Here is a 25029-nt window from a genome sequence, read left to right as displayed (position 1 = left end):
GAAGATAGGATAAGTGAGGTAGAAGATAAAATAGTGGAAATAAATGAAGCAGAGAGGAAAAAAGAAAAAAGAATCAAAAGAAATGAGGACAACCTCAGGGACCTCTGGGACAATGTGAAATGCCCCAACATTTGAATCATAGGAGTCCCAGAAGAAGAAGACAAAAAGAAAGGCCATGAGAAGATACTCGAGGAGATAATAGCTGAAAACTTCCCTAAAATGGGGAAGGAAATAGCCACCCAAGTCCAAGAAACCCAGAGAGTCCCAAACAGGATAAACCCAAGGCGAAACACCCCAAGACACATATTAATCAAATTAACAAAGATCAAACACAAAGAACAAATACTAAAAGCAGCAAGGGAGAAACAACAAATAATACCCAAAGGGATTCCCATAAGGATAACAACTGATCTATCAATAGAAACCCTCCAGGCCAGAAGGGAATGGCAGGACATACTTCAAGTAATGAAAGAGAATAACCTACAACCTAGATTACTGTATCCAGCAAGGATCTCATTCAGATATGAAGGAGAATTCAAAAGCTTTACAGACAAGCAAAAGCTGAGAGAATTCAGCACCACCAAACCAGCTCTTCAACAAATGCTAAAGGATCTTCTCTAGACAGGAAACACAGAAAGGTTGTATAAACGTGAACCCAAAACAACAAAGTAAATGGCAATGGGACCATACCTATCAATAATTACCTTAAATGTAAATGGGTTGAATGCCCCAACCAAAAGACAAAGACTGGCTGAATGGATACAAAAACAAGACCCCTACATATGCTGTCTGCAAGAGACCCACCTCAAAACAAGGGACACATACAGACTAAAAGTGAAGGACTGGAAAAAAATATTTCATGCAAACAGAGACCAAAAGAAAGCAGGAGTCGCAATACTCATATCAGATAAAATAGACTTTAAAATAAAGGTTGTGAAAAGAGACAAAGAAGGACACTACATAATGATCAAAGGATCAATCCAAGAAGAAGATATAACAATTATAAACATATATGCACCCAACATAGGAGCACCGCAATATGTAAGGTAAACGCTAACGAGTATGAAAGAGGAAATTAATAGTAACACAATAATAGTGGGAGACTTTAATACCCCACTCACAACTATGGATAGATCAACTAAACAGAAAATCAACAAGGAAACACAAACTTTAAATGACACAATGGACCAGCTATACCTAATTGATATCTATAGGACATTTCACCCCAAAACAATCAACTTCACCTTTTTCTCAAGTGCACACGGAATCTTCTCCAGAATAGATCACATCTTGGGCCATAAATCTAGCCTTGGGAAATTAAAAAAAATTGAAATCATTCCAGTCACCTTTTCTGACCACAGTGCAGTAAGATTAGATCTCAATTACAGGAAAAAAATTGTTAAAACTTCAAACATATGGAGGCTAAATAACACGCTTCTGAATAACCAACAAATCATAGAAGAAATAAAAAAAGAAATCAAAATATGCATAGAAATGAATGAAAATGAAAACACAACAACCCAAAACCAATGGGACACTGTAAAAGCAGTGCTAAGGGGAAGGTTCATAGCATTACAGGCTTACCTCAAGAAACAAGAAAAAAGTCAAATAAATAACCTAACTCTACACCTAAAGCAACTAGAGAAGGAAGAAATGAAGAACCCCAGGGTTAGTAGAAGGAAAGAAATCTTAAAAATTAGGGCAGAAATAAATGCAAAAGAAACAAAAGAGACCATAGCAAAAATCAACAAAGCTAAAAGCTGGTTTTTTAAAAAAATAAACAAAATTGACAAACCGTTAGCAAGACTCATTAAGAAACAAAGGGAGAAGAACCAAATTAACAAAATTAGAAATGAAAATGGAGAGATCACAACAGACAACACTGAAATACAAAGGATCATAAGAGACTACTACCAGCAGCTCTATGCCAATAAAATGGACAACTTGGAAGAAATGGACAAATTCTTAGAAAAGTATAACTTTCCAAAACTGAACCAGAAAGAAATAGAAGATCTTAACAGAGCCATCACAAGCAAGGAAATCGAAACTGTAATCAGAAATCTTCCAGCAAACAAAAGCCCAGGACCAGATGGCTTCACAGCTGAATTCTACCAAAAATTTGGAGAAGAGCTAACACCTATCTTACTCAAACTCTTCCAGAAAATTGCAGAAGGTAAACTTCCAAACTCATTCTATGAGGCCACTATCACCCTAATTCCAAAACCAGACAAATATGCCACAAAAAAAGAAAACTACAGGCCAATATCACTGATGAACATAGATGCAAAAATCCTTAACAAAATTCTAGCAAACAGAATCCAACAACATATTAAGAAGATCATGAAAAGATCACGACTAAGTGGGCTTTATCCCAGGAATGCAAGGATTCTTTAATATCCACAAATCAATCAATGTAATACACCACATTAACAAATTGAAATATAAAAACCATATGATTATCTTAATAGATGCAGAAAAAGCCTTTGACAGAATTCAACATCTGTTTATGATAAAAACTCTCGAGAAAGCAGGAATAGAAGGAACATACCTCAACATAATAAAAGCTATATATGACAAACCCACAGCAACCATTACCCTCAATGGTGAAAAATTGAAAGCATTTCCCCTAAAATCAGGAACAAGACAAGGGTGCCCACTCTCACCACTACTATTCAACATAGTTTTGGAAGTTTTGGCCACAGCAATCAGAGCAGAAAAAGAAGTAAAAGGAATCCAGATATGAAAAGAAGAAGTGGAACTCTCGCTGTTTGCAGATGACATGATCCTCTACATAGAAAACCCTAAAGACTCTACCAGAAAATTACTAGAGCTAATCAACGAATATAGTAAAGTTGCAGGATATAAAATTAACACACAGAAATCCCTTGCATTCCTATACACTAACAATGAGCAAACAGAAAGAGAAATTAAGGAAACAATACCATTCACCATTGCAAGAAAAAGAATAAAATACTTAGGAGTATATCTACCTAAAGAAACAAAAGACCTATACATAGAAAACTATAAAACACTGATGAAAGAAATCAGAGGACACAAACAGATGGAGAAATATACTGTGTTCATGGATTGGAAGAATCAATATTGTCAAAATGGCTATACTACCCTAAGCAATCTATAGATTCATTGCAATCCCTATCAAGCTACCAACGGTATTTTTCACAGAACTAGAACAAATAATTTCACAATTTGTATGGAAATACAAAAAACCTCGAATAGCCAAAGTAATCTTGAGAAAGAAGAACGGAACTAGAGGAATCAACCTGCCTGACTTCAGACTCTACTACAAAGCCACAGTCATCAAGACAGTATGGTACTGGCACAAAGACAGAAATATAGATCAATGGAACAGAATAGAAAGACCAGAGATAAATCCACGAACCTATGGACACCTTATCTTCTACAAAGGAGGCAAGGATATTCAATGGCAAAAAGACAACCTCTTTAACAAGTGGTGCTGGGAAAACTGGTCAACCATTTGTAAAAGAATGAAACTAGAACACTTTCTAACACCATACACAAAAATAAACTCAAAATGGATTAAAGATCTAAACGTAAGACCAGAAACTATAAAACTCCTAGAGGAGAACATAGGCAAAACACTCTGACATAAATCACAGCAGGATCCTCTATGACCCACCTCCCAGAATATTGGAAATAAAAGCAAAAATAAACAAATGAGACCTAATGAAACTTAAAAGCTTTTGCACTACAAAGGAAACTATAAGCAAGGTGAAAAGACAGCCCTCAGATTGGGAGACAATAATAGCAAACGAAGCAACAAAGGACTAATCTCAAAAATATACAAGCAACTCCTGCAGCTCAATTCCAGAAAAATAAATGACCCAATCAAAAAATGGGCCAAAGATCTAAACAGACATTTCTCCAAAGAAGACATACAGATGGCTAACAAACACATGAAAAGATGCTCAACATCACTCATTATCAGACAAATGCAAATCAAAACCACAATGAGGTACCATTACACGCCAGTCAGGATGGCTGCTATCCAAAAGTCTACAAGCAATAAATGCTGGAGAGGGTGTGGAGAAAAGGGAACCCTCTTACACTGTTGGTGGGAATGCAAACTAGTACAGCCACTATGGAGAACAGTGTGGAGATTTCTTAAAAAACTGGAAATAGAACTGCCATATGACCCAGCAATCCCACTTCTGGGCATACACACCGAGGAAACCAGAACTGAAAGAGACACGTGCACCCCAATGTTCATCGCAGCACTGTTTATAATAGCCAGGACATGGAAGCAACCTAGATGCCCATCAGCAGACGAATGGATAAGGAAGCTGTGGTACATATACACCATGGAATATTACTCAGCCGTTAAAAAGAATTCATTTGAATCCGTTCTAATGAGATGGATGAAACTGGAGCCCATTATACAGAGTGAAGTAAGCCAGAAAGATAAAGACCAATACAATATACTAACACATATATATGGAATTTAGAAAGATGGTAACGATAACCCTATATGCAAAACAGAAAAAGAGACACAGATGTACAGAATAGACTTTTGGACTCTGTAGGAGAAGGCAAGGGTGGGATGTTTCGAGAGAACAGCATCGAAACATGTATATTATCTAGGGTGAAACAGATCATCAGCCCAGGTTGGATGCATGAGACAAATGCTCAGGCCTGGTGCACTGGGAAGACCCAGAGGGATCAGGTGGAGAGAGAGGTGGGAGGGGGGATTGGGATGGGGAACACATGTAAATCCATGGCTGATTCATGTCAATGTATGACAAAAACCACTACAATATTGTAAAGTAATTAGCCTCCAATAAATAAATAAATAAACTCCTCCATCTAGCTACCAAATGACACTATTCCAAACCAAAAGGTCTAATTACTTAGAAAAAAGACCTAAGTGTAACAACCTTATGCAAAAAACTTAAACATCCCAGGCTAAAACAATAAACACAGTAATGAGAAGTCAATGAAGGTAGAGTTCAAGTGGTTACTGAAACTGACTCACCTGAGAGCTGACCCGACAGAGTTTGGACACAAGGGCTCAGTAAGAGCACCTGTCGAGCCAGAGCTTACCTGGAATAATGCAAAATCAGCTTTTAAAACAATCCTAGTGGAAATTCCAGAATTGCCAAGGGATAATGAGACTTCCATTGACACCTGAAATAAAAAGACAAAAGCTGAATTTACTCCTTACCATACATAGTAATGGAGAACTACGCTGGTCAGGCAGAATCTGAGCAAACCTAACTGCAGGACTCACAGGGTCTTTGGAAAGCATGGCATTCAGGACGAGTGGGCTTTGAGAAGCATAAAAGGGTTGGCATGATCCTTAAAAGCTTGGTTATACAAGTGACTATTGTTGATTGGTTGGTACTCTAAGGCATATTTTTTGGATTGAGTTTATCCCTGATTTGCTGACTTTTATAAGCAAAAGGCTTACAAAAGCAGGTTCACTGAGATGAGTTGTGTTTATCAGCTGCATGTGTTCTCATTGTGACTTGGTTCTGTTTTTGTTTAGTCACTTAGTTGTGTCTGACTCTTTGCAACCCCGTGGTCTGTAACCTACAAGGCTCTTCTGTCTATGGGATTTCCCAGCAAGAATACTGAAGTGGATTGCCACTTCCTTCTCCAGGGTAGCTTCCTGACCCAGGGATGGAACCCACATCTCCTGCATTGGCAGGTAGATTCTTTACCACTGAGCCACCTGAGAAACCTGACTTGTTTTTATAGCTGCAGAAAAATCAATCTTTTTCTAAATTTGTGAGAATTTCTCATTCTGATTTTCCTACAGAACCATAAGACAGTTATCAAATATATTTGTTATAACATGTCTTTGTTCAAATTTCACTACTCCCTTAGAGAAAAAAAATTTTTAATTGAAGCATAGTTGATTTACTAGATGGGTTATAAGCTGGAATCAAGATAGGCAGGAGAAACATCAACAACCTCAGATGTTCAGATGATATCACTCTAATGGCAGAAAGTGAAGAGAAACTAAAGGACCTCTTGATGAGGGTGACAGAGTAGAGTGCCAAAGAATTGATGCTTTCAAAGTGTGGTGCTGGAGAAGACTCCTGAGAGTCCCTATTGATCCATGATCATGCACGCATTTAGTTGTAATGGCCCTTGAATCATCTTTATTCTGAAACAGTTCCTCTGCTTTTCTTTGTTTCTTGACCTTGTTATTTGAAGAACATAGGCCAGCTTTTTGTTTGACTTTGGTTTTTATAGAACTCCCTTCTTTATAGATTTTTCTGATTCTTTCCTAATGGATAGATTTAGTTTATAAATTTGGAGAAGGCAACGGCAACCCACTCCAGTACTCTTGCCTGGAAAATCCCATGGATGGAGGAGCCTGGTAGGCTGCAGTCCATGGAGTCACGAAGAGTCGGACACGACTGAGCAACTTCACTTTCACACTTTTCACTTTCATGCATTGGAGAAGGAAATGGCAACCCGCTCCAGTTGTTCTTGCCTGGAGAATCCCAGGGACGGCGGAGCCTGGTGGGGTCGCACAGAGTCGGACATGACTGAAGCGACTTAGCAGCAGCAGCAGTTTATAAATTATTGATAGGCACATCACAGAAATGATGTTGTTACCCCAGTGAATTACCTCATGGAACCTCAGTGATACCAGCTTGTGCAAGTTTTGGTGATTTTCATAGTTGTCTCCATTGTAAAGTTATCATTTATCTCTTATTTGCTAAGTATCTTATGAGGAGATACTTTGAGACTGTGTTCCTCCTTAGACTTTTGCTCAATGGTTTTACCATTACTGATAATTATTGCCTGAATCAATTATCATGGTTGCAAAATGGCATTTAATAACTCTGTCATTCTGTCTCTTTCCTTTATTTATATTTTTAGTATCAGTATAGGCTCATGATTCTTATTTTATTCAATGGTCTATGATTCCACTGTTCCAGATTCAGCCAGTGGGAGACCTTCAAGCTGGCTCCTGTGTCCTTTAAACATATTCCCAACATTTTTAAAGCACTTGTTACTTTCTTGCACAAAAAAGATATTTCAGGCTCTTCTTATACTTACTCAACCCAGCCCTGGTATTGGTCATTTCTCTAAGGATGTTTGGATCCTTTTAGTGAAACATTTTTTTCCCATTAAAATAGTTTGGATTTCACTACATATTAGTAAGTACATAGATCATGGAATAGTATTCTACAATGTAGTTGTACTTAATCTATTTAACATGCCTTCATTGGTTGTTTCTAATCTTTTTTCTTAAATCAAACAGTCCTGTGATGAAATGTCTCCAAACTTTACGAATGAGGATAATCATTTAGAAGTGGTATTTTTGCATCAAAGAATTTGTAACTTTGATAAATACTGCAAATTGTCTTTCCTAGAGATTGTACCAATTAACATTTCTAACAGTATCATGAGGGCCAAAAATGAAGCTTACAAATTTAGGCCAAAATTCTGTTTTATCCATAGTATGTTTTGAGGACTTACAATTTTCAATTATATTATTTTACTAGAATAGGCAGTTGAAGAAAAATTTCCTTAATCCAGTGATCAGGAAAAGGAGAACATTTAATCCTGCCCATGAGTAGCCCTGGTGATGAATTCAAACTGGATTAATTTTCTAAATTTGTGGTTATGTTCTTTCTCCACAAAGGCCTGAAGCATAACAATGAGTCACTATTCCTTTTGGCTGCTCAAGACTGTCAGTTTCAATTATCTGTGTAGCTCTTGAGCTTCTAAAGATTTGTTTTCTCCATAAATATGTTTTGAGATATAGGCAAATGATTTCTGCCATATATGAGGGGTCATTTCAAAAGCAGATATTTGTATTTAAATTACAAATAATATTGATAGTTAAAAGCTGTCCTATAAAAGTTAGAGACAATTTGTGCCTGGAACACAGTAGGAATCTCAGACTTTGGTTCTGAAAAGAATAGTTCAGGGGCATATTAAAAATGCAGACTATTTTACTTGTCCAAGAACAACTGATTCAGTAGGTCTGAGAGATACAGACCAGATATTTGTAGTTTGAGAAGCTTTCCAGTTCATGATGCAATGATTCTGGAACCACAGTTTGAGATGTGAAGTGAAAGTCACTCAGTCATGTCCAACTCTTTGTGACCCCATGGACTATATAGTCTATGGAATTCTCCAGGCCAGAATACTGGAGTGGGTAGCCATTTCCTTCTCCAGGGGATCTTCCCAATCCAGGTTGAACCCAGGTCTCCCGCATTGCAGGCAGATTCTTTACCAGCTGTGCCACAAAAGAAGCCCACATTTTGAGAAATACAGCATTAAGTAACTACTGATGAACTGTAGTCTCATACTTTTAATGTGGGCTAGAAAAACCATTTCAATGCAAAAGTGTTTTGTTGTTGTTGGGAGAGTATTCATGGTTTTCTAATGTGTTTTATTTAAATCTGAGAAACCAGTGTTTCTATGGCTAATATTTTCTGAATATTTATAGCATGTACCAGCTCATTGTTTAAGCATTTTTCACGTATTGATTTACATATACCTCATAAGCCTATGAGGCAAGTGCAATTACTCCCATTTTACAGAAAAGGAAACTGAGGCACAAGAGGTCAAGTGACTTGGCAGTCACATAGTTAAGAAGTTGTAGGGTCAGGATTTAAACCTCAGTAATCAGCCTCTCTCATACTATACTGCCCCTCTCTTTTCATTTTAACTTGAAGGAACTCAATTTTCTCATCTGAAAAGGCGTTGACTTGGTCCTAAATGGCAGGAACACTCTGCACAGTTCAGTGGAAAGTGTGTAGTTACATGTACAGATAAAGCCCTTGGTCTGTTAAAGGATTAAAACACCTCTTAGTTAATATAATTATATAACATTGTGTAGTATGTCTGAATGCAAGGGTAGTAGATTTCATGATGGTCATGGGTTATGTTGTTAGGTCTATATTTTTATTGTATAGGAACTAATAATGGGATAAAATAATCTTTAAAATTTTTTTCCATCTATTAATTATTGAAAAGTCCATCGTGGGATCTCTTAGTAATATAGGATTAAAAAAGCTAAAAAGATCTCAAAGTCTGCCCTTCTTTAAATGAATCTAGCAAAACAGTTATCACGTTGGGTAATGTTTCAAACATCTCTCAGAACCCTTATTATTGTTGTTTAGTCGCTAAGTCATGTCCAACTCTTTGCAACCCCGTGGAATGTAGCAAACCAGGCTCGTCTGTCCTCCATTATCTCCCAGAGTTTGCTCAAACTCATGTCCATTGAGTCTATGATGCCATCCAACCATCCCATCCTCTGTCATCCCCTTCTCCTGCCTTCAATCTTTCCCAGCATCAGGGTCTTTTCCAATGAGTAGGCTCTTTGCATCAGGTGGCCAAAGTATTGGAACTGTTATACTCTACAGTTTTTAAATGACAAAATTAAACTAACTCATATATTTCAGAAAAAATATGCAATTTTTCAATCAATGTATTCATGTAATAGTGAAAGTGAAAGTGTTAGTTGTGTTCAACTCTTTGCAATCCCATGGATCCTGTGTCCACAGAATTCTTCAGAAAGGAATATTGGAGTGGGTTGCCATTCCCTTCTTCAGGGGATCTTTCCAACCCAGGGATCGAACCCAGGTCTCCTGGATTGCAGGCAGATTCTTTACTGTCTGAGCTACCAGAGAAGCCTATTCATGTAATAAACACCAGTTAAATTCCTACTATGTGCCAGGATTTGTGCTAGGCATTAAGTAAGGATATTTGTCATTTACTGAACTTTGAGGATGGTGTTTTTCTTCTCGTTTTACTGATGAAGACATGGAAAAGTTAAGCATTTTAGGGGCGGATCCTAAGTTGCAGAGTGGGAGAGCAGTATTTCACTCCTCACCTATTTGATTCCAAAACTGGGCTCACTGCATTAACTTTAATAATTTGGATTACAGATGGATATTTTATGTTACTAAATGATTACTAAAAGAGTTCTTTCAGTAGTGAGCTTTCATAGGACTCTTACAATGTTCAAGAGTAAATCCACCATAAAAATCATATCCTACAGGACAGAGCTCATTACATGTTCATGAATGAATGTAGCTTAAACAGATTAATTTGGGGTTATGCAAAAATGGGCTCAATAAAGGACAGAAATGGTATGGACCTAACAGAAGCAGAAGATATTAAAAAGAGGTGGCAAGAATACACAGAAGAACTGTACAAAAAAGATCTTCATGACCCAGATAATCACAATGGTGTGATCACTCACCTAGAGCCAGACATCCTGGAATGTGAAGTCAAGTGGACCTTAGAAAGCATCACTATGAACAAAGCTAGTGGATGTGATGGAATTCCAGTTGAGCTATTTCAAATCCTGAAAGATGATGCTGTGAAAGTGCTACACTCAATATGCCAGCAAATTTGGAAAACTCAGCAGTGGCCACAGGACTGGAAAGGTCCGTTTTCATTCCAATCCCTAAGAAAGGCAATCCCAAAGAATGCTGAAACTACCACACAATTGCACTCATCTCACACGCTAGTAAAGTAATGCTCTAAATTCTCCAAGCCAGGCTTCAGCAATATGTGAACCATGAACTTGCCGATGTTCAAGCTGGTTTTAGAAAAGGCAGAGGAACCAGAGATCAAATTGCCAATATCCACTGGATCATTGAAAAAGCAAGAGAGTTCCAGAAAAACATCTATTTCTGCTTTATTGACTACGCCAAAGCCTTCGACTGTGTGGATCACAATAAACTGTGGAAAATTCTGAAGGACATGGGAATACCAGACCACCTGACCTGCCTCTTGAGAAACCTGTATGCAGGTCAGGAAGCAACAGTTAGAACTGGACACGGAACAACAGACTGTTTTCAAATAGGAAAAGGAGTCCATCAAGGCTGTATATTGTCACCCTGCTTATTTAACTTATATGCAGAGTACATCACGAGAAACGCTGGGCTGGAAGAAGCACAAGCTGGAATCAAGATTGCCGGGAAAAATATCAATAACCTCAGATATGCAGATGAAACGACTCTTATGGCAGAAAGTGAATAGGAACTAAAGAGCCTCTTGATGAAGGTGAAAGAGGAGAGTGAAAAAGTTGGCCTAAAGCTCAACATTCAGAAAACTAAGATCATGGCATCTGGTCCCATCACCTCATGGGAAAAAAATGGGGAGACAGTGGAAACAGTGTCAGACTTTATTTTTGGGGGCTCCAAAATCACTGCAGATGGTGACTGCAGCCATGAAATTAAAAGATGCTTACTCCTTCGAAGGAAAGTTATGACCAACCTAGACAGCATATTAAAAAGCAGAGACATTACTTTGCCAACAAAGGTCAATCTAGTCAAGGCTATGGCTTTTCCAGTGATCATGTATGGATGTGAGAGTTGGACTGTGAAGAAAGCTGAGTGCCGAAAAATTGATGCTTTTGAACTGTGGTGTTGGAGAAGACTCTTGAGAGTCCCTTGGACTGCAAGGAGGTCCAACGAGTCCATCCTAGAGGAGATCAGTCCTGAGTGTTCATTGGAAGGACTGATGTTGAAGCTGAAACTCCAATACTTTAGCCACCTGATGTGAAGAGCTGACTCATTGGAAAAGACCCTGATGCTGGGAGGGACTGGGGGCAGGAGGAGAAGGGGAAGACAGAGGATAAGATGGCTGGATGACATCACTGACTCGATGGGCATGAGTTTGATTAAACTCCGGGAGTTTGTGATGGACAGGGAGGCCTGGCGTGCTGTGACTCATGGGGTGGCAAAGAGTCGGACATGACTAAGCGACTGAACTGAACTGATACTTGACTACATTAAACTTCCCTAGTTTACTCTTTGAGCTTCACATTATTTATTCATAAACTCAGGAAAAGTACTTCATCTTAGAACCATTGTGAGAAATAAATGAGGTTATATATTAAAACATCTGGCACTCAGTAAGAAACAGTTTTTAGAAAAGCAATATTATAATTCTGAAATATGTTTAGGTCATAAACTGGGATTCTATTTGGACAGGTGGACAGACCTAAGAATTATTAGGGAGGAAGATTCATTAGGACCACAGGGACAAGTATGACAAAGGAGTCACTGACAAACATGACATAGCCTTGATTGTTGCTGGCAAATACGTGATTCAATAAAGAATGGGGAAATTGGGCAGGATACCGGATTGAGGGTGCAAGACTTTTATGTTCTGAGGAGAAACAGAGATACAGGATTTGGAGAGGCAGAGAAGATAGAAATTAGTTGTATGAATAGATAAAGAATGGATGAGTTAATACATGGACAAATTAATAAACTAATTCAAAATATTCATTGGGTGTCAGGTAGTATAAAATTCAGTGGGAGCCAGTTCATGGTGGTCGCTTCAGAATTCCTATAAAAGAGAAGCTTGGTATAGCAGTCTAGTGGGAAAGATGTTGGAGAAGGGTCTATGTGGTGAATGAGATCTGTCTAGACTCTGCGATATCTTAGTATTGATACTTTATATCAGACTGAGAAAATACCAAAGAACAGGGAAGGGGCAATGATTGAAATAATGGCTGGAACTAAAGCCCCTCAGGCTAACCTGCAACTCTTCCACTTCAGGCATATGTAAGATTCTTTAACAGGTTTACATGCTATCTTAGCATGGAGACAACATTTAATTCTCCATTGGGATAAAGTAGGTAAGTGAAGGATTTCATTAAAAGGTATACTTTAGTTGACATTTATCACATTTGAAAAATTGACTTAATGTTCTAAATACAAAGAACAACATAGACCTTCAAAGGCACAGAAAATTTACAGACTTTGGCAGATTGTTTAGAACCTGGCTGAAGTGGGGCTCAGGCTGGAGGTGAAGCAGTGACCCAATAATAGGCTTGCATGTTATATCAAGAATTTTGAAATTCATCCTGTGATTGACGGGAACTGCTAAAGGATCTCGGGTGTGAGAGTAACAATGATAAAATATTACAAAACATTTCAGGAAGAGCATGATTGTACACACTTGAAAGAGGAGCAAGATGACCACCCCAACCTTTTTTATAAATGAGGAATTACAGGGAAAAAAAATAGAACAAAGGCCCTATACACAAGGCATTGATATTCTAGTGGGGAGAAGCAGACAATAAAAAAATCTATACATAATGAAATATCAGAGTGTGCTAAGTGTTAGAAAGAGAAAAGCCCAGTAAGGCACACCAGCATTGGGTGGAGGTACTGAATACCTGTCTCAAGACAAAGTTAATGTTTTTTCCACTAATCTCACAGACTTCATAAAAAATAACAGGATTTCAAGATCCTCTCTGTTTTTCCAACACAAGAGCTCCACAATACTGAAATCTCAATGCAATGTAATGAAAACCTGTCCATATATTTCATTCAGTCTAATAACCTTTCCCTTAAGTATCTGTTTTGCCAAAATGCAGAAAATGAGCAAATTCCCCTCCAAATATTTAAGGATTAATGCAATATCAGACTGCATTGAAAAGCTTTCTCCTCCATTATGTCTAAAGTGTCTCTACATTTCATCCGGACACAGCTTTAAACTATTTCTTAAAATCTTTAATTTCCACAGCTTGGCTCACAAGGACTTGTCTGTCTCCTTTCCTTCATCTTTTTGTTTGAGAAACACGTTCTGAGAGCTTGGTTTGGCAGACGCTTTGCTTGGTGCAGCTAACACAGCGCAGGGCAAACCACAGCCCTGAATTCAGTACACTGATAGTTGTACAGTGTGGGTAAGTAGAGGCTCCAGATGGATGCCTGCACCCATCAGGCCAGGGTGGAAAGTTGCTCTTGGGCCTTAGATGCCTATTTTAAAGTTGATACAATTTTGCGTGCAGCGGAAAGTGCTCAGAGTTCTATAAAAAGGATAAGAACTTTCATTCCCCGGTGGCTCAGACGGTAAAGCGTCTGCCTGCAGTGCGGGAGACCTGGGTTCGATCCCCGGATTGGGAAGATCCCCTGGAGAAGGAAATGGCAACCCACTCCAGTACTCCTGCCTGGAAAATTCCATGGACTGAGGAGCTTGGTAGGCTACAGTCCAAGGGGTCGCAAAGAGTCGGATACGACTGAACGACTTCACTTTCTTTCAAGGACTTTCATTAAGGGTATAAGTAGGTTCTCCAAGTATTAAGTCTCCAAGTGTTAATCAAGTCCCACCCTTCAACACCTGAGGCCAATTAGAAGAATGTAGATCCTAAATCGACTGAATCACAATATCTAAGGCGGGAGGGGGTTGGGGGCAGAAGCAGGCAGTTGAATCATGAATATGCTCCCGGCCATTGTTATGTACACTTAAAACCTGAGAGCCTCTGGCCTCTCCAGCGTTTTTTTACTTGGCTTTTACCTGAAGTCGGTACTATTATCATCCATATTTTACACAGAAGGAAGTTGAGGCATAAAAAAGTTGATTAACTTGCCAAGGTAACGCGGAACTAGGGTTGGAATCTAGACCAATCTAAACGCTGCTCATAAATATCACAGTACAGTTAACTCCTCTTGTTAAATGATTCGTTGCTAATACTTCAACAAATAATGGACTTGCAGTTTGAAGATCCACTAAATTTAGTCTGGTGAACTGGGGCGATCCGCTTAAACTTTGAATTTCAAGTCTCTAGAAGGTTAAATTTGGGCCCAACCTCCCTCCCACCGCCCCCCACAAGGTGACCGGAGGGGCAGGGCGGGACAACAGGCGGGGAAGGGAGGCGATCGATGATTTGGGCGCTCCGCCCCCTGTTGGATTGGCTCGAGCCTCTCCCGCTAGGCCTGTTTTACTCCCGCGCGCTACGGGGCCTGCCCCCGCCGCCATCTTGGTCGAGGAGGGAGCGGGCCGCACGCGTGAGTAAACAGCCCGAACCGGGAAAATCGAGCTGTGGTCGCGTCCGGGTGCTGCAGGACAGCGGCGGAGACGACGCAGGCCTATCCTCGTACGTCGGGGTGAATGCTGGGGTTTCAGTGCTAGGCGGCGGGGAACCCTCAGCCTGGTCAACCTCCGCCCCCTCGCGGCGAGACGCCTCGTTCCCCGGGCTTCTCCCGCCCCCCGCTGGTCTCCTCCCCCTGTTGAAAGCTGCCCGGGAAAGTGGTGGCGGGAGCGGGCCGGGGCCGGAGCGCGGCGTGGGCCTGGGTGCGTGTTGCGGCGCTCAGGAGAAGGTTAGGCCCTTGGGTTTGTGCGCCAGGGGCCCCGGTGTGGACGCGGTGGGAGCTGTGAGGCCGCGGCGGGAGCGCGGGTCTGGGGCCCGGACTTAAGCCGGGCCGCCCGGGTCTGTTTCCATCGGTCACCGGATTGTCTCCTCTTCCGGTCCGGGCCTCAGGGTGGCCGACATGACGGCCGCGGACCAGAGCCCCCTGGCGCCGCTGTTGGAGACTTTGGAAGACCCTTCCGCCTCCGTTGGAGAGCAGACGGACGCTTACCTGACCCTGACCAGGTGAGGCCTGTTGGGGGCAGGTGGGGGTGGGGCGCCCTGGGGGGTTGTGGGGGGAAGACCGTCCGGGTGCGGCACGCCGAGCGAGTTTGTGTATTCGAGAAGCCTGGCAGCTGGCGGGGGCGACGCCGGGGTCGCTGGTTAGTCGGGGTAGGTTGGGGTGGGGGGTGCGTGCTGGGTGACTTTCCCGGTTGCAGGTGGTGCTGCCCTTAAGGTGTCTGTTTGGAATGAGGAAGCCTGCACGTGTGTCTTGTAAGAGGGGGATTAAGAAAAGTTTGTTTGGGAGGGATTTGGCCAGAGTAGTGGTTTTTCAATGTAAGCCACCTGTATGTCGGGACAGTGGGAAATCCCAGAATTGGTTTTTTAATATAGAGCAATAACTCGAGTTTTATTTAACCGCAAGTGCTTCACACTGTTTTCTCCCCTGCAGACTGTATTTTTCTGACTTATCTGTCGGTTGTTTGGAAATTGATACAAAACGATACATGTTTAGTAAGTTTTAGTAAATTTGTAACTAGGGATAGGTTTCCTTGTTTCCTCTTGAGGTAGTGAAGCTGTCAAAACGTGTACTGTGGGGATGCACAAGTTATTCTGAGGTTTATTCGCGCTGAGTTGTTTAGTCGCTAAATTGTGTCGAACTCTGCGATCCCATGGACTGTAGCCCACTCTGTCAGCCATTTGCGTAAACAATGTTCTTTCTGCTTTTAAGTCGTATGACTGGAGAAGATGGAAAAGAAATCATTGCAGAAATTGAGAAAAAACTTCCTCAGCTATTTAAAGTTTTAGAGGTATGTATCTTTGTTGTAAATAGTAAATAGTTTTTTACTTTGTGGGGGGGAAAAAGATTTTGCTAACTCAAAAACTTTGACTCTAAAGTAAAATAACAGCAGGGTTATTATACTACTATTTGGGGACTTGCAATGTATCAAGTGCTGTCTAATTTTCTTGTTTTCTCTTAATCTTACCTGTCAAGCTGAGGCTCCTTTTTAATCCCCACTTTGCAGAAGAAATTGGTTTAACATGTGTAAATTTAGTTGCTGTGACCACTTGAATCCAAAACTTGCACTCTTAATAGAACAGTGCTTCTAAATGATTTTGTAGTTTTGTCTTTTATCTACTGTGTGGGTAACATTCATTTTTTTATCTTCACTCACCCTTATTTCTGCCATTCTTGCTTGGTTAAAAAACAGTTACTATGCTTATCTTGTTTGTTTGTTTATAGGGAGGTTGTGTAGTTTAGCATCAAACTGAGGACGTATATTCTTGTCCTCGTTTGAGTATACTGTGGCTTTCCTAAACACCTAACTTAATTTCCCTGTTTTTGGAATGAAGAGGTTGAACTAAATCTCCAAAGTCCCTTTGAGTTCTTATTTTTATGATCCTGTTTTTGTGCTTGTAAATGGAAGTAGTCTATCAAGATATTTATTGCACACTTAAGCATTATTTTTGGCTAAATATTGAGGCATTGGGGATACTGCCTTGCCTAACCTTAAATATTCTTAGAGCCTTCAGTTCTTGTTCATGTAAGCAGGAACTTTACTGTGTAGTAGTTCAAGACTTATCAATAAGTAAGCAATGTTAATGGTATTATCCCATTTTTCTTTGTCATTTTCCACATTCAAGTACAGTTTGATGTGATGAAGACATGTATTTGAGAGCATGTAGGAAATCATTTACATGCAATTTGAATCAAGTTGCATTGTTTGTAAATAGAGTTTGTAACTAAAATGCCTGATGAATAATTATTTAGAAGCCTGTGGGTGGTTAATGACAGGATGATCAAAAGTTGATCACACATATGCTAGCTGCTATTTAGGAGATACAGTATTAGCTCTCATAGTTTTGAATGTGTAAGACTTCATCTATTTGTGATTGTCTGAACCGATTGCCTTTATATCCCATGTATCTCAGGGTTTAGTATTTTGGATGTTTGGTCTGATTAATTAAAAGACGGGTGCTCCAAGGAAGTGTCTGTTCTTATATATGACTACTAACATTTACCATTCTTCCTGGTCAAGCATAGCAACTAGTTGAGGATTTCTTGGATATCTGATTTTAGAAGCAATGAGGAGACTTAAAGATAGATTAGTTTGGAATAGGAAATGGTACCAAGAAAGATGCAAGGTTACAAGTAAATGTAGGGTTAGGAGCAAATGGCAAGACCTTTGCCTTTGACAGGTTTGAGATTTTATAGCTTTTATATGCAGACTATGGGGTTGGGCTTTGAATTCCAAATGGTCATGGATTCAGAATCTACTGTCTGAAGTATTGAGATGACATTGAAAGCCCCTTGCACTTCAGCTACCTAGTGAACATTACTTCTAACACCTTCTCTGTCTGTTAGAGGTGGTGTTCTATATTCTATAGCTGAATGTCAGCTTTTGCCTTTGAATCTTTGCTTACTTTATGTGAAACAGTTTTGTTCCTACTGTTACTTCCTATCTAGTGTCTTTACCATCTTCCATTTGTTGCCCCCCCCCCCTTTTTTTTGCTTTCAGGTGTGCAGAGATGCTCTTTTTCTTTTAAGGAAAATTTTTATTTAGCTGATCTCCAAATAGTTTCCCTCTTTCTTTGTCAAGCTGTATCCATGGTCTTTTCATCTTACTCCCTTTTAATCTACTCAAGGATTTGCTGGTTTTTGCCTTTAGAATATAATTTTGTTTTTAATCGACTTTTCCATCTAAAAATTCATTTGCAGTTGTACTTATTTGTAACAAATGTGGTTTTGTTTTTGTAGACTCACATTGCCAGTCAAAACTCAGAGCTCAGTAGTGCTGCTCTACAGGCCTTGGGGTTTTGCTTATATAATCCCAAAATTGCCTCTGGATTATCAGGTAAGTTTGTTGTGATGGAATATTTTTAGAGTTTATAGTTTGATACTGTTAAAAGTACTGCTACTTCTCAATTTCACAACCTGTAGTTTAGAGTTTGCTTTTGAGAATGAGTCTGTAGATTACATCATTAGATTATATCATCGTAGTAAAGTTTCTTAGACATAGCTCTAGCTTTGATAACTATAAAATTTGCTCTAAAAGAAAATACAGTAAGCCTATTTTAAAATGTTGAGAAAATCATCTTTTATAATAAACATACCTGCTTTGGAAGTTTATAATTAGATGGAATTAATTGGGGAGGTAGATGGGTCATTTATTTTATACAAGCATGTGTTAAGGAATTTGCTGTTAGAAAAGTTCTTTTACATAGTGGTAAATCAGATAATTTGGAGCTAAAAGTAGTAATGAAAGCCCAGGATCTGATGCTCTTCTGAGTTTTCTAGCATCCTTGACCCTCTGCGTCCTTGGATGCAGAACTCATGAATATGGAGATCTCAGTACTACACCATTTCATGTAAGGGACTTGAGCATCTCCTGGTTTTTTATATTCATCAGGGGAAGTCCTAGAAGCAATCCCCCATGGATATCAGGAGGACTGTAGTCCTAATTGTTGCTCTGTAAGTGGCTTGTCATAGTGTAGGTGTGGGGATGATCTTTAGAGATGGGTAATTAGGAATAGGGAATAAAGATTTCAGAGAGTTGTTACCATCTTTTTTTCTGAGCAAAAAGTTTCCACTTATTTAATATATAGAAATGTTAGCAATCTGAAGTAGGAGTTGTTCATTTTGTAGCAGAGATACAGGATTTATAACATCTTGCCAAAATTGACTCATATGTTCAAACCTAATCAGCCGCTCAGTCGTGTCCGACTCTTTGTGACCCAATGGAATTGCAGCACACCAGGCTTCCCTGTCCATCGCCAACTCCCACAGCTTGCTCAAACTCATGTCCATCAAGTCGGTGATGCCATCCAACCATCTCATCCTCTGTCATCCCCTTCTCCTGCCTTCAGTCTTTCCCAGCATCAGGGTCTCTTCAAATGAGTCAGTTCTTCACATCAGGTGGCCAAAGGGTTGGAGTTTCAGCTTCAGCATCAGTCCTTCCAATGAATATTCAAGACTGATTTCCCTTAGGATTGACTGGTTGGATCTCCTTGCAGACCAAGGGACCCGCAAGAATCTTCCCCAACACCACAGTTCGAAAGGATCAAACCTTATAATAAGATCCTATAGAAATATTTTAGTTGAAAAATTATTGATTTCAAGTCTACCATCTGTTTGCACTGAGTATGCCTTCTCTCTGACCTGAATTTTGTGTTTTGGGAAAAAGTTCAATTATTAGCATAGATTTTCTGGTTCTTTTCTCTGGATATGCATTTAATTTTATTGACAGTGATTTTTATCTATTATGTTAGGGATTTAAAAGGATGTAAAAGATTTTACATAATTAAAATGTTTTTCTGCTTGTTTTTCAGAGATAGATATTCAAGAACTGCTTTCAAAACTGAATGATATTGTTAAAAGTTCAGATAAAAATGTACGTACTAGGGCACTTTGGGTGATATCCAAGCAGACATTTCCCACTGAAGTTGTTGGCAAAGTAGTGAGTATAGTTTTTGTATATGTCTTCTTAACTACATGCCAGTTAAAAAATTGAGGCTTACTCGATTTGTATTTATTTCTGTCTTTCAGGTATCTAGTATAATTGACTCATTAGAAATAGTATTTAATAGAGGAGAGATGCATTCTGCTGTTGTGGATTATGAAGCATTAAATGTCATCATAAGGTATGAGTTTGGATACCATGCAAATTAGAATAGTTCTAGTAATTTAGAATTGAAGGAGTAATCTTTTGGGACTTGAATTTGAGTTAGATATTGAAAGAAGGAAATGTCTTCTAGACTAAAAGTCTCAAAGTAATAGGAGGAGGAAAGTAGATGTGCATTAAGTTACTAGGTTTCTTTATTTTTACTGAAATAGTCTTAAAAATATCTCTCTTAAAGCTTTTGCAGAAGTTTAAAAAATAGAGACTTCTAAGTTGGCTGTAGCAGGTAATTTGAAAGTGAAAGTGTTAGTTGCTGAGTCGTGTCTGACTCTTTGTGACCATATGGACTGTAGTCTGCCAGACTCTTCTGTCCATTGGATTTTCCAGGCAAGAATACTGGAGTGGGTTGCCATCCCCCTTGCCAGGAGATCTTCCTGACCTGGGGATGGAACCCGGGTCTCCTGCACTGCGGGCAGATTCTTTACCATCTAAGCCACCAGGGAACCCTGTATCAGGTATTTAGGAAAGCATTAAAACAATTTCTAACAGCGCATGAGGGGAACAGGAAAACCTATCTTCTTCCTATCCATCCTTGCTTTACATAATGGATATGCTGACAACACAAACTACTGATGTGCTTTGTCTTGTTTTTCATTCTTTAGTTGAAACTGTTCTTTAGTTGTTGAGCTATATGCTTTAACTATATTCTGATGCCCTGATTGATGTTCACAGTATATCATGGTTCTCTAGCTGTTCTCTCCTGTAAGAATATAATTTGTGTAAAAATAATTATTAAAAGTTTTTTAATCTGAAGAAAGATGATGTGTTTTCATTGTTTGAAAAATCTATTAAAATAGGGAAGTCTACAAATTAAGTTATGTTAGATCTATTTTTGTGTGTATATATTGTAGATAATATTCTAAAATAAATGGACCATACTGTGCGTATTTCTGTGTACTGTTTACTCTCCTGGTAGCTTAGACATAAAGGTAGTTTAGAAATAAAACTACTTAAACTAATTTAGTCATTGATTTCTCTGTTACAGACTAATTGAACAAGCCCCAGTTCAAATGGGAGAAGAGTCAGTTAGGTGGGCAAAATTGGTCATACCTTTAGTGGTTCATTCAGCCCAAAAAGTACATTTGCGGGGAGCCAGTGCTTTAGAGATGGGAATGCCTTTGTTGCTTCAGAAACAACAAGAAATAGCATCTATCACAGAGCAGCTTATGACTACCGTAAGTAACACTTAAAGGATTTTTTTGGATATTGCACTGTGAGGATACTCGTATTAGTGAAATTGCACTATGATGTAGGAAGTTCCTCTTTGAATTAAAAGTAAGAATTGCTTGAATTAATGTCACACAGTTCTAATTACGGTAAGGAAAGGAACTGTCTATTCAGTGTTAACTGCAATCCAGGCATTTTATTTCATCCCTAAAGAATGAAGAAATTGCATTTTTGGAAAAGGGAGAGCATTATCTATCTGATTCATCACTATCTGTAGTAGCTATCCCAGTAGCTGCAGATTAAGGCATACAAGTGCATGTAGTGTGTACAATTTCCTAAAGTTATTATTTGCCCAAAGTTTTAGGTTTTTCAGCCTTTCTTATAACATTTATTGAGTACCTGTTACATACTGGACATTGTTTAGGTACTGTGTATAAAACAGTGAACAAAAGCAATTTGTTGTGGAGCTTATTTTCTAGTGGGAGCAATAATAGAGTATGTAATTCATTTAGTAAAGAGATTATGGGAAACAACGGGGACGGGATGAAAGTGCTTTCCAAGAGGAAGGGTGATGTGGTCAAGGAAGGAAAAAGAATAGGTGATGTGAAGGTAATATAGGAGTTAGCTAATTGAATAAGGAGTAAACTTATTCATTCAAGTTAGGAGGAACCGTGGTAGCAAAAGGCCTTGTTCTGATATGCTAGGTTGTGTTCGTCAAACACTGGGCAGTATGATAGAGCGAATGAGGATGAGAGGGTAGAAGATGATGTCAGAAACAGGGCCAAGCCACATAGGACCTTGGAGACCATTGTAAGAATTTGGCTTTTATTGCTTTATTGCTTGGTTTTAAAGCATCTGGATTATATTGAAAACCATATTTGGAGGTTTTGAGTCTATGAGTGATACACATACAAACTTGGCTTTTAAGGGGATCCCTCTGCCTATGTTGAGGAAAAAATTCTAGGCAGGGGTTGCATAGGAGTAGGGAACCTAGTTGGGAGGTAATACAGTAATCGAGGCAGAGGGAGAGATTTCCACATTCTAAAACCTGGGGTTTTGTTTGTTTTTTAAAATTCAGGATTCCTCATGGTAATGCCTGAGTTAAAAGTAACTCCAATGTTTTTGTGAGATTTTTAACTCTGATAAATTTATTAATTTTTTAAGAGCTTATATAGGCAGTCCTTGAACAGCTCAGGTTTAACCCATGTATAGTTTATAGTTGACCCTCTGTATTCATGGTTCCTCTGTGCCTTTGGATTCAACCAACCACGGACTGTAGTACTGTGGTATTTACTGCTGAAAAATATCCAAGTGTAAGTGAACCACACAGTTAATAACACTATTCAAGTGTCCACTGTATAAAATTCTTAATAATAAATTTGAACTCAAATTTTCTCAGATGTATTACCCATGAAACTATTAATGTATTTTTTAAGTTAATACAGAAGTTAAAACATTATCATTTGAACTCTAATGATATGCATGAAGTTTTTAGGGGAAAGTATATTGGTAGGGGAAAAGAAAGCTATATTGATGGATGGAAGAATGGCCGGATAGGTGATAAGACAAGCATAATAAAATATTAGTGGTCTTTATACTTGGACATTTACTATAAACTGTCAGCTTTGCTATATGTGTGAAACTTCCTGATAAAATATTGGGAAAAGTTACTTGGCTGAGACAATCAATTTAATACTGCATTCTTTTCAGGAGTCTTTTGGTAAATATTTTTGCTTTTGTTTTCAGAAATTACTTTCAGAACTCCAGAAACTATTTATGAGTAAAAATGAGACTTACGTGTTAAAATTATGGCCTTTATTTGTCAAACTTCTTGGGAAGGTAAGTTCACAGTTAAGGTTTTTATACACACCAGACCTTTTATTTTCTTAACTTTGCATAGTATAGTTGGTTCTCATTATTCATGTGTGCCATATGAATGAACATTGACCTACTTACTAAAATTTGTAAACCCAGTGTCAGTATTTGTGCTGCCTTTGCAGTCAATTGTAGACATGTAGAGTGGCAACAAATTTGAGTCTCAGAGTATACATGTTCCAGTCTGAGGTTGAGCCAGGGTTATGTTCTGCTTTTTTTGCTTTAATTCTTGATGTCCTTTAAACAGATGTCCATTTCGTGATACATCTGGTGCCACATTTTTCACGTTTTGCGCTTTTTCTTGGAGATTTCAGTTTTCAGTGGCCTCCGAGTGTAGTGCCGAGTGCTGTCTGGTTGCTAAGCAGGGAAGTCTGTTGTGCGCCTCAGGAGGAAAGGCGTGAGTTGTGGTGCTGTCTGCTGTGAGCTCAGTGTTCGTGAGTCAGACTGTATGTATTAAATAAGTTGTCTTTAAACCACACACACATGAAGCAAGATTGTGTGTCAGATGGTTGGTGAAAATGTGATCAGAGGCCTGAAGGAACCTAATCCTGCATTTTCCCTAGAAGCCATGGCACAGAATTTGCTAATACAGTATCAAGGCAACTTTATAGAACATAACTGGTGAATAATGAGAATTGACTGTATATTCTTTCTCTAAGCCTGGTGTTAAGGGGGAAGTTGATTTTTTTTTTTATTGTGATAGCATAATATTTATCATAACCATCCTAAGGTATACAGTTTAGTGATATTAAAAGCATTTACAGTTGTGTTAACATCGCCACTGTCTATACCAAGAACTTCTTTGCCATCCCCAACAAAAACTGTACATGTTAAATAAGCAGTGGCTCCCGCTGCCCCTCTTCCTGCAGCCCCTCATAACCTCTATTCTGCTTTTTCTCTGAATTTATTTGCTAATTCATAAGTTTTGATCTTGGTTCCATTTTGAGTTTATTTTTGTATGTAGAATAAGACAAGGATCCAGTTTCATTTTCTTGCAGGTGAATAATTCTAAGCACCATTTGTTAAAAAGACTGTTCTTATTGAATGGTCTTGGCATTCTTATTGCTAATTAGTTAACAGTATGTGTGAGAGTGTTTTTGGAATCCCTCTTCCATTGGTCTGTTATGTTTCTCCTTATGCCATTACCATAGCTTTATTTTTGGTGGCTGCAGCACATGGCATGAGAGATCTTAATTCCCCAATCAGGGGTCAGACTCATGGCCACTGATTTGGAAGCATGGTGTCCTAACCACTGGACTGCCAGGGAAGTCCTCACTACCATACGCTTTAATTACTGTAGTGTTGTAGTAGGTTTGGAAGTCAAGGGAGTGAGTCTTCCAACTTCATAATGTTTTTTTCCAAAATTGTTTTGGCTAAGTGGGATTCTTTCATAATGAATTTTTGAGGGTAAGCTTTTATTTCTTAGTTGGAAAAGGCCTTTGGAATTTTGATAGAAATTGCATTGGACTTGTAGATTAGTTTGGATAATACTGCTGTTACAATGATACTAAATCTTCCTATTTATGAACACGGAATGGTTTTCCATTTATTTAGGTCTTTTCAAATTTCAACAATACTTTGTAGCCTTTAGTTTTAAGTCTTTCATCTCTGATTAAATGTATTTCTAAGTATTTTAATTCTTTTAGTTGCTGTTATAAATGGAATTGCTTTCCTAATTTGCTTTTTAGATTGTTCATTGCTTTTGTGTAGAAACACAACTGATTTTTGAGTGTTGGTCTAGTACTCTGTACAGAGGGCCTGGCGGGCTACAGTCATAAGAGAGTCACATGAGACTTGGTGACTAAACAACAACTTGTACTCTGCAACATTGCTGGAAGTATTTTATTAGCTCTAGCGGCTTTCTTAAGAGTTTTTGTGAATTTCTAAGCCAGTTTTTTATTTATACCCTGTTCATATTATGTGTGGATTATAATCACTTGTGACTGTTAATTCTATCCTGTGTATTTTTTATTGGGATGC

The 25029-nt window shown here is 38.9% G+C and overlaps 1 protein-coding gene across 6 annotated transcripts in view; it reads left to right on the top strand.

The window, feature by feature from the left end:
• Window positions 1-14701: 14701 nt before the first annotated feature.
• Window positions 14702-25029, top strand: part of RIF1 (replication timing regulatory factor 1) — a 59136-nt gene continuing 48808 nt past the window's right edge. For 4 of the 6 annotated variants that reach the window (XM_043894236.1, XM_043894238.1, XM_043894237.1 and 1 more), the window contains exons 1-8: window positions 14702-14854; window positions 15239-15352; window positions 16059-16137; window positions 18087-18183; window positions 19658-19785; window positions 19875-19969; window positions 20993-21182; window positions 22921-23013. In XM_043894236.1, coding sequence (XP_043750171.1) covers window positions 15249-15352; window positions 16059-16137; window positions 18087-18183; window positions 19658-19785; window positions 19875-19969; window positions 20993-21182; window positions 22921-23013 — 786 coding nt within the window. In that variant the 5' untranslated portion in view covers window positions 14702-14854; window positions 15239-15248. Of the gene's footprint in view, window positions 14855-14929; window positions 15078-15238; window positions 15353-16058; window positions 16138-18086; window positions 18184-19657; window positions 19786-19874; window positions 19970-20992; window positions 21183-22920; window positions 23014-25029 lie in introns of those variants that run through there. The other 2 variants (XM_043894235.1, XM_043894234.1) reach the window with 2 other exon arrangements.

Source organism: Cervus elaphus, chromosome 33, assembly GCF_910594005.1.
Source record: "Cervus elaphus chromosome 33, mCerEla1.1, whole genome shotgun sequence".
NCBI lineage: Eukaryota > Metazoa > Chordata > Mammalia > Artiodactyla > Cervidae > Cervus > Cervus elaphus.
The sequence above is the reverse complement of the archived record's forward strand: the minus strand, read 5'-3'. Positions and strand labels throughout refer to the sequence as shown.